The 11,159-nt window shown below is 39.8% G+C and overlaps 1 protein-coding gene across 7 annotated transcripts in view; it reads right to left on the bottom strand.

The window, feature by feature from the left end:
• The window catches only part of waplb (WAPL cohesin release factor b), a 58,546-nt gene that overhangs the window by 10,457 nt on the left and 36,930 nt on the right, over nt 1–11,159 (bottom strand). For all 7 annotated transcript variants that reach the window (XM_017710567.2, XM_017710565.2, XM_017710566.2 and 4 more), the window contains 3 exons: nt 10,568–10,665; nt 6,307–6,383; nt 920–1,086 (listed from right to left, as the gene is read on the bottom strand). In XM_017710567.2, the coding sequence (XP_017566056.1) occupies nt 920–1,086; nt 6,307–6,383; nt 10,568–10,665 (342 nt within the window). The remainder of the gene's footprint in view (nt 1–919; nt 1,087–6,306; nt 6,384–10,567; nt 10,666–11,159) is intronic.

Raw genomic sequence — 11,159 nt, forward strand, 5'->3', positions numbered from 1 at the left:
AGTATTTGATTTTTTTTTTATTTAAATCACTACTAAAATTAGAGAGCAGTAACTCTGAACAGTACAAACCTGTCACTATTTTAGTTTCCATATAGAGCTCCGTTTCAATTTTACTTAACCTGAGGCACATCAGCTGCTTGTATCCTGACTTGTGTCTGTGTTCCTACATCAAAAACTCAACATCCATATATTCAGAAAATCACACCCATCTCATAACTTTTCAATGATTTTGAACTGTGGGAATTCTGTTGGTCCTTGTATTTCTCTTTACAGTGACCAATAAATGGTTACCACAAAGTCAGCCTACATAGTTTTGCTACACAAAACTCAAAAAACTGAAATTTAGATTTAGAGGCTTGAATCTCCTGCAGTTCACCAGGCTGCACCATAACAAGCTTCAAAAACACGTTACGGAGTTAAGTCAATTACAAGGGCTGCGTTGCCATGGCAACCCAGCGGCTGAGAAACAAGAAAGTGCTACTAATTCTCAACAGTACCACATCGTGGGAATAGCTCATAAATTTCATATTCGAAGCATGATTGCTATTCAAGGCCACAACAGAGATCTTCCATTATAACAGTGAACACAAACCAAATACTTATTTTATACGCTATCAATAAAACAAGGTTCGCAAAGGTAAGACAAATAGTCAGTTGGAGAAAGAATTATGAGCTGGCCTTTTCGGTACAAACAAATCAAAACTACTTTGCTTCTGCTGGGAGAAAAGAGAAAGATATCAAACGGTGCAAAATAAAATTGATTTCAAAAATCACTGACCGCTTCTTGAATTTCAAATGAGGAAAAAAAAATGCTGGCAAAGCTGGATCCTGTTCAGCCTTTCTGGCTTCTCAAACTCTCCCAGTAAACTTGCTTGTCTTTGGTTTGTTTGTTGTCTTTGACTTGTAAAGGCTGACTCACCGTTGTCGTGCGTGAGGTTGAGCAGGACACCTATTACAGCTCTCATGCAGTCCTCCACTGCCTTTCCCACGCTGCTGTTGCTGCAGTAGGGCAGCGGCGTCCCACACGAGCTCATGCTCACCTCTCTGCTGTACCTCTGAATCATCTCCTCACAGTGACGGAGAGCCCTGGGAGAAAGACAAACACATTATGTATTAGTAAACTTGTGAAATCTTAGACACTCAGTAGGTGAGAGCAGCTCTCTAATTTTTTAGGCAATAAACTAAATGTTCATGACAGTTGAGCCCTGTTTATTATTTTAAATTGACTTTAAATTAACTGATGAGACCATTTACATTAAGATATGCAGAGCACATTTACAGTACAAACCTTGTCAGTGAACTATGAAAAAAAAATTCTAAAATCCTAATCGAGCGAAAATGTTCAATGAATCATGATATTGATTTGAGGTCATATCGCCCAGCACTACAGGAGAACGTCTAGCAAATTAGCAGATCTTCACTACAAACTAACATTTAAGATCTCAGTAGTACCCCGGAAATGTAATGAGTACAAAAGCCTTCCAGGAGATTCTTAAGTAAAACATTCAACCGCGTAGCCCTGTGGTCTGTCTGACGAGGCAGGATTTCTTTCTTAGCTAGAAAACTTTAAACAAAACAATACAACAAATATATCCTAAAAGCAAAAAGCAAACACCACGCTTGCAGGATTAGCCACAGCTCTGGTATCTAAACCTGGATTAACAGAGTGAGTTGTTAATCGCCACCGTAAAGCAGGTGAAGCTAAAACTTTTCGAACTTACGAATTTTCTGTCAGCTTCACACAAAGTACTAATGATCACATCACGTACACCATGTATGAACGCCAGTAGATCCACATTCAAACACTCCACAAGCTCCTTGTGAACAGAAAACCGCCCATAACATGTACAGCTACACCAATCTGCACTTAATAGCATATGGAGTGAGCAAATGGAGAACATTAGCGGCTTATCCAGGGCCGCAGACAAAGCAAGCTGCATTAGGAGCGGAGCACGGAGGCCGAGAGAGTAAGAAACAAAGCTTGTCCTCTATCAGACCCCGAGTCATTATTGAAACGCCCGTGTACATGTGTGAACCAAAGGCCACGTGCTGTCTAACACAGACGGCCTGTGAGAGCATCAACAGTGCAGCCAGTATTGGAGTCTCAGCTTCATGTTAGATGCCTCTAAATAATGTGATTAGCATAACGAAGGCTTGTTAGTTATGGAACAGGGAAGCGGAGGCTGGGTTCACGCGGATGTGTGGTGGTGGACTGGTGAACTAATATGCTGTCTATTTCACCTTTGCTCTCAACAATTTACTTGTGGATTAACTTAGTTAACTTTTTTTATATGCACACAATTTGTTGGGTGCTTCAATTTTTTATGCTGCAATTTAACATAATTCCCTTGGCTATAAAACCTGTGAACTTAGGATCATAGAAAATGTAAAGTATATTACAGAAAATCTCTCTCTCGTTGAATTCTTATAGTAATATCATCATCATCATCTTATTATTATTATTATTAGAAGTAGCAGTACTACTGTTATAAATTCATTAATTAATTCTTGGTTCATTTTCTACACCCCTTTCCTGATCCATGTACGAATGTATGTCTATATGTACGTATATGTAAAACCTTATACACCTAAATACGGAATGTATAATCTAACCATCCTTGAAGAGACCAGCTATCAATAGCCACGTTTACATGCAGCCTAATAATTCGTAAATAAACTGATTAATAGCTCAATCGGAATAGAACACGTCCATGTATACACTTCAATCGGAATAGTCTAGTCTGATTGAGGCCACTTGGAATACAATTTCTATCTGATCGAGGTGGGTAATCCTGTAAATACTGTTAAATAGAAGAATAATCGCTGTCATGGTAACGTTTACTGTACGTGGTTCTCCACTTATGCGTGTCATTTTGGATCAGATTAACTGTAGCACACATGTAAATGAAGATTCAACAGATTGCTGAATACAGTGTGCATATAAACAATTTTAATCTATAAACGCAGTGTATTCAATCGGATTGGCAAAAATCTTTGCACACAAACAGCCAATGTCATGGGTAAGCTACTGGATGACTTATTGTTGGCATATTGGTTAATAATGTAGGTCTGTGCAGGAACGTAGTAGTGCTGGTTTTTTTTGTCTTATGACTCCTAATTAAAAACTGCGATTCACAAAAACACAAAAGGAAAAGCAGATAAAGTGCATATAAAGCAATGGTTTATGAGAAAGTCTTCCAAAGTATCCATCGTCGAGCGTTTTGAGAAGTGTTCAATATAGATACGTGTTACGAAACTAAATACGTTGTCATTTAAATTGAATCCCGAATCAAGCTTAATGTACGCTTCTAGTGTGGAGTAGCAGCGCTCAAAACGCACGAGTTCAATAACTTTATTAATGTAAACTACCAACTTATCTGATATTCATGACATACCGTAATATTTTGTATCAATACTGCCCACCACTACATACAAAACACGCCTGCCTTACGCTCTAACCGAATAAGAAGCAGCTGTGTGTGCGCGAGTGTGAAGGCTTTGTTGACTAATCCTGCCCCCCCTTCCCGTCTCAGTAGTCTGGCGTATGTGCGCAGGCAGTGAGAGGTCAGTTCTCAGGGCACCAAGCAGCAGTCTGACCCCACCATGGAGCAGGGAAGGCAGTGGTTAATTGAATTAGCGTCGGAAGAGCCGCCAGACTGCTCCAAATGCTGTATGAATGAAGTTTCACAGACAGAGAATGGGGGGGGGGTGAGGAGGCTCCATGACTTCAACATCAACCTCGTATAGAAATCAGTACGTCTCAAACATAAGTCAACAGCTAAAGACCTTCATTCAAGGCCTTTTCACACAGAATGATAGACTGAGTCTGTGAAAGAGGGAAACATTCCATTTGCTAAGGTAAAGTTTGATCACTTGAGAGAAAATCCAGAATGATTAAACTTTATGTACTCATGTTTACTATTACTGCATTTACAATGGCAAGAAAAAGTATGTGAACCCTTTGGAAGGACCTGATTTTATGTATAAAGTCATCTATTAAAATATGGTCTGGTCTTCAAGTTGCAATTAAGGGCAAACCAAAAAAAGGTCAGAGTATTTAATTAAAATACAATAAGGTCCAGTTAGAGAAAATATTCTCACGCAAAGGTCCGGAACAACATAACGTGTAACTTGCATTATCATTCAGTGCTATAAGCTTAAGAAGCCTAGCAGTTATATTTTATACAGTCAACAAATCAATGCCAAAACTAAACACAATTCAGTCGTATTTCAACAGCAATTATTTCCAGATTTCTCTTTTTAGAGCACAGCATACCAAATAATTTCCCTCTGACTCACTTTCTTCTCAGACTGCTGTGTCTCTCCTGAAGGAATTTACTGTTTTGAATTGTGCTATATCTGTGTTATATATTCTGAATTGTGTGTGCCTGTACTGTGACTGCATTTAGAACATTCTTCTGTCTATTCTTGTTTATCCCTATATGGTCGTGTTTGTCACAGCTGTTACTTGTCCTGTATGAGCTGGGTCTAATCTTGGCATCAGTCCAGCTATATAACTGTTAGCCCTGTCTTACGGGCTAGCTGTGTGTGTCTGCGGCCTCACGCGCTACAATAAACATCATTAGTCCAGACAACAGGCTGGTCCCCTGGATTTCCGAAGGGTTTGAAATTCTTCACTCCTCGTCACTCACCTTGTGTGTGTGTCACTCATTCGACCCTAACGCTAACCATTCTCAGTGCTCATCATAATGCACAGATCTGACTGGCTGAGAAGTGTATGATATTTACAACCAATGCCAAGCCACATTCTGCACGTGTTACAACAGCGTGGCTTCGTAGTAATAGAGTGCGGGTACTAGACTGGCCTGCCTGCAGTCCAGACCTGTCTCCCATTGAAAATGTGTGGCACATTATGAAGCGCAAAATACGACAACGGAGACCCCGGACTGTTGAGCAACTGAAGTTGTACATCAAGGAAGAATGGGAAAGAATTCCACCTACAAAGCTTCAACAAATACCGTCCTCAGTTCCCTAAACCCTTATTGAGTGTTGTTAAAAGGAAAGGTGGTGTAACACAGTGGTAAACACGCCCCTGTCCCAACTTCTTTGGAATGTGTTACAGGCATCAAATTCAAAATGAGTGAATATTTGCACAAAAAAAAAAAAAAAAAAAAAATATATATATATACATATATATATATATATATATATATACACACACACACACACATATACACATATACATATACATACACACACACACACACACACACACTTCAGAGTTTCCCAGTCAGAGCCCTTAACACAAATCAGATGCTGTGGAATGGCCTAAGGAGAGCCACTCACACCAGGCTGCTGAAGATTCTGGCTGAGCTCAAGCAGTTCTGCCTCAGGTCACTGTGGCTAAAGAAGTTCAAACAGTTATTCAAACTCAAGGTTTCACTTACTTTTTCCATGTGAATGTTTAACTGGTGCGCATAATAAAGACACCATGTGTTACTAGCTCCAGCACATTCTGCATGTCCATACGTACGACTTATTGACGATCACATTTTATGACCAAGTAATGCAGAAAACTAGGTCATTTCAAAAGGGTTCACATATTACAACTAATTGAGCTCCTAGAAATCCAACACAACAAAACTAAACATATAAAGAAATCCAGAAATCCAAATGTTTGTTATGCACTAAACAAATTCTAATAGAAGGTCACTGCACAACTTTGAGGCTAGATGCACACTGGACATACAAATGATGCTGAAAATATGTGGATATTTACTCTGTGAATGTGAAAACCGAGCATGGGAAACATTTGAAATTCATCTGATCAGAAGGCAAAGGTTTCTTTTCATGGATCTGCAGGTCAATGTCAGACCCTGCCTACCTCTTTTCTTGGAGCTTCATGTTTGTTGACGTTGACCGATAACAGGCATCGTTTTTTCCACTAGATCTTGTGCAATCGTTTCACATTCACTAAAAATTTTTTGACCATCTAAATAAATAAATTCAACTTTGGATATCACAGACTGGACGTGCAACATGAGAAACAGAATCTATTCCATCTTCACTAGCCAAATCTCAACTGGGAGTTGATTCTTGGCCCTGTGCGGCCTTGGCTCACCGTTAAGCTGTGTTCCTGCAGTGTTTTGTGGACCATTACTATGGGGCAGCCAGAAGAGCCAGTGGAGGACAGCAGGAAAACTTGCTGCTGACTCACCAATGAGTATAACTTTAGATAAAACTACATAAGAGCCAAAAGAAGGTCGAAAGCAAAACCGTACCAGAGCAGCAGCCAAACCAGGGCGTGCTTAGGTATTTATGGGATGTGTTTGTGCAAAATCTTACATCGCAGAAGACACAATGAGCTGAGAGTCCTTGTAGGCGATCAGGTAGGCCTGGTTCTCCGGGTTGTGAACGGTGACCTTGAGTAGAGCATGAGAGGGACAGAAAGAGAGCAAGCGAAAAGAAAAGAAAGAAAACTATTAAACACAGCACTGAAATTGAAGATCACACTTTTTTTAGGTCTCTGTAATAAACATTGCAATAAATGGGTGGGAAAAGCGTCAAATTTACCGAAATACACTATTCCCAAATGGAACTAATTACCACTTCAACAGTGAAAAGGGTGAGTTTACAGAGGGAATTAATGCAGTAGCTCAATATCCCGGTCACGGTTGCACAACATAGATACTGCAGTCCCAATTATACTGGTGTATAACTGCAATACACCTTTTCATGCATATTGCAAACACATTAAGTAGCACTTTATGTGACGTGCCTTCAGAAGACCGGCATTATAGGGGAAAACGGGGGCTCCACTTAAGAACAATATATATATATATATATATATATATATATATATATATATATAATTTATGATTTATATGTTGAATAATTACAAACCTTTGCATCTTTGGCAAAAACTGTGTTAAACTACAACACTTAAATGAGTACTACATTTTAATAGGCTAATAGACTGACAGCACAAGACAGCGAAAAAAAAACATTTGAAATCGGTTTTGTTCATTAATTACACAGAAGCTGTAATTTCATGAACATCACAATTAAATTTTGGAATTAATGATTTTTCTTTTTCATTTCTTAGTCTTCTTTTTACTACTATTATTATTATTATTATTATTGTAACTCTGCCTAACTGCAAAAAGTCACATACAAACTGATCTCCAAGAAGTCTGAAAATGATCCCTATTTGCAGCTTGTGTTCGCAATAGCGAGCACGTAATCAATCAATCAACCTTTATTTAATCTGGGAGAACACTGAAGGGGACCCTCATTTACAATGTTGCCGATACAGAGCAAGGCACTGATAATGTGTAAAAAACATCAAATAATAAAAGAAATGTAATAAATAAAAAGGACTCCAATCAGGAAAGTGTAAAAAAAGTGAAACAAAAATAAATAAATAAAAAATACAAAAATAAATATAAAACGCTAATTATAACATAGTTAACATGTAAAGGTTAAATAAATCCAAATAAAATTAGATAATAAATGAGAATAAAATGTATTAATATGACTAAATAATAATCATAAAAATAAAAAAATAAGAATAATATTCTTCTTCTTTCGGCTGCTCCCTTTAGAGGTCGCCACAGCGGATCATCTGCCTCTATCTTGCCCTATCCATCGCCTCCTCTACTTTCACACCAACCACCTCCATGTCCACCTTAACTACATCCATAAACCTTCTCTGAGGTCTACCTCTTCTCCTTCTACCCGGCAGCTCCATCTCCAACATTCTTTGCCCAATATATCCACTATTCCTCCTCAACACATGTCCAAACCATCTCAACCTGGCCCCTCTGGCTTTATCTCCAAACTGCTCCACCTTCCCTGTCCCTCTGATCTGCTCATTTCTAATCTTGTCCATTCTTGTCACTCCCAACGAAAATCTCAGCATCTTCATTTCCGCCACCTCCAGCTCAGCCTCCTGTCTTTTAGACAGAGCCACAGTCTCCAAACCATACATCATAGCAGGACACACTACTGTCTTGTAAACCTTCCCTTTCACTCTTGCTGCTATCCTTCTGTCACACATCAGCCCTGACATCCGTCTCCACCCACTCCAGCCTGCCTGCACCCTCTTCTTCACCTCTTTTCTACACTGTCCATTGCTCTGGATGGTTGACCCAAGATATTTGAAGTCATCCACCATTACGACCTCTACTCCTTGCATCTTCACCTTTCCACCTGCCTCCCTCGCATTCACACACATGTATTCCGTTTCTACTGACCTTCATTCCTCTCCTCTCCAGTGCAAACCTCCACCTCTCCAGATTCTCTTCCACCTGCTCTCTACTCTCACCACAGATTACAATGTCATCTGCAGACATCATGGTCCATGGAGCCTCCTGCCTGACCTCATCTGTCAACCTTTCCACCACCATTGCAAACAAGAAGGGGCTCAAAGCTGATCCCTGATGTAACCCTACCTTCACCTTGAAACCAATATGAATAATAATAAACTAAAACAAATAAACTAATGGAATAAGATAATAATGGTAAAAAAAACAATCAGGTAATACAGCTGCAGGCACAGTGTAGGTGGTTAGAGAGTAGGTTAAAAATAACTGAGTGGCCCAGCAAGCCGAGCTTTAGTGTGTCCTGTAGTGAGGGTCCACTTAGCTGTTTCTCTGTAACTAAATGCAGATTTTCCCAGTTCAATAAAAACCCCTCGGTACCTGGCATGCGATCCAGCCACTGGAGAGAGTCTGATAAATACCATCATTTACAGACATCTCTGAAGTAATATATTCTGACATATGGACGGAGAGTGTTTTATAAATAAAAGTAATGCTAATTCTAGCCATGGAAACTCCAGCCTTCCGAGGAGTTTTGCGATGAAAATCTGCTTAAGTGCATAACATTTCTGTGGCAATAATAAATAAATATATGAACACTGATAAATTGGCCCTAAATATTTTCTATTACGGCTATGATCCAGATAAAATTTCACAAGCACACCGCAGTCATTCAGTCATGACGTGATATGAGCAGAATATAAAAGGCGGCGAGGCTTCTTCCCCCTAGTTACTCCGCCAAAATTAATGTTTTTTTTTTCTTTTTTCCAGATGATATGTATGTCTAGGTCAGGGGTCTTTAATTAAAATTCAATAAGGTCCAAGTAGAGAAAATATCCTCAAGGTCTGGAACATCATTATGCCTAATCTGCATTATGATTCAGTGCCATATACCTATTCGGCTACTTCAGTAAACAGTATATCAACATCTCATACAGTCAACGACCAAATGTCAAATCAAATAAAGTCCAATTCAGACACATTTAAACAACATTTACTGTCAGTTTTCTCTTTTATATCACGCCATGTGAAAACTTCCCGCTGACTCACTTTCTTCTCTGACTGCTGTTTCTCGCTTTGTCCCTCCCCTGTATGTGCGTCACTCACTTGAGTCTCAGTGCGCATCGTAATGCACAGATCTGATTGGATGAGTAGCATCACGTGTGACATTTACAACGCATGTAAGTGGTCTGTAAGTCTCTGGCCGCAAAAAACGGTGCCGTAAAGGCTAGGCTAAGTGTAAAATAGATTAAAATAGGACCACCCTGTCGAAATTAAACAATTATCCATAGCTTATCAGTTATAGGTCCAGATCTGCATAGGACAGCGTCTGGGTCCGGACTAGACTTTTTCAAAAAAATATCTGTTCGTAATTGAGACGCTCAACACACAATAAACAATGACTGGCTGAAGCATTCATTTAGTTTAGTGAATACTTGATTTCACAGAAGATGAACAATCAACAAACAATACACTGCGCAGCCTTTACTGAAGCAAAAGGTCTAAATCCTAGTTCTGGCGGCAGTGTAAGCTGGTGTAGCTCTTGCGTGCCCCGCTGGCTCCACTCATCGTGCTGATCGATATGTAGTGGCTGGATGCCAGAGTTAAAGCAGGCTGCTCTCACTTCATTACGAACACACTGCGAGCTGCACTCGGCTCGCCATGCACTAAAGAATTAAGACTACAAGTACAGGCTAAAGAGGAAGTCACGGAGGTTTACAGCGGTCACCCATGGTAAACTACACAATTACATCTCTGGCCTGCAGCAGTCAACTGGGTTTTAAGTGTGCAGGAAAGTATCCTGTGGACTGAATACTCTGCGTACCGCTGCACTGTCCATGGAAATGGGTTATTAAAAGGCCTGTTTCGCGGAACAACAAGTTGTTCTCACTTTCTGGAATATTAAATAAAGTTCAAAAACTATGGGTCACGCTACATGAACAGAAACTAAGCTTCAAAAATAACCTGTTTTGAATTTATCATGAAAAACCAAGGCACTGACACTTATCTGCCTTTGCAGCATACTTCAGTTTCACACTGAATTAATGAGGTTTCAGTCTAGTTCTTCAGTCTGAGGAAAAACAGCATATAGGCCCTTTAAAACTGAGGCAGTGAAGTCAGTGAACTGGCATTACTCTGCTGACCCCACTTTGTTGCATTTCTGACAAGCTTGAAATGTCTGTGTGACGTGTAATGTGAAGTTAAAAGTGTTTGGCAGTTTTCAGACAGCATGTAGGAGTGTGTGTGTGTGTGTCTGTGTGTTTGTGTGAGTGAAAGATACTCACACTCTCCAGAACGCGCAGACACCTCTCAGCCCCCCACAGCGAGGCCACCAGGTTCTCCTTATCATCCTCTCGGCTCAGATTCTCCACACACTCTTTCACTGCAGGGGAGAGGACACAGCTGTCACAGACACACACACTTGCACTCTCACACTCTGCTGTTTTCAGTTCTTTATTTCTTACAGAACAGGAATGTGGCTACTTAATACTATAACTTGGGCATTTTAAACAGAAGTGGGTTCTTGCAAAGGGTGTCTAACAGTTTTGGGGTTTGAGCATTTTTTTAATCATTCAGTCCACTAATACTATAATAATAATAATAGTAATAATAATAATAATAATAATAATTCAGCTGATGCACTCCTAAGCGCACATATCAAGAAATATAAAACTGACAGTTCCGTTCCTAAAATCTGATTGGCTGAGCCGCTTTCAAAGCCGTTGTAAAATCCATGATATACCACAGCCATGACCGCCTCACAACTCAACTCTGTATTACTGCGCCGTGGCACGAAAAACCCTTCTTCTGTTGATGGACTAATCTTTGACTCTAATGCTGATCGCACGGAGTACAGAGTATACTGATGACTACTAA

The sequence above is a fragment of the Pygocentrus nattereri genome, chromosome 13, assembly GCF_015220715.1.
Source record: "Pygocentrus nattereri isolate fPygNat1 chromosome 13, fPygNat1.pri, whole genome shotgun sequence".
Classification (NCBI taxonomy): domain Eukaryota; kingdom Metazoa; phylum Chordata; class Actinopteri; order Characiformes; family Serrasalmidae; genus Pygocentrus; species Pygocentrus nattereri.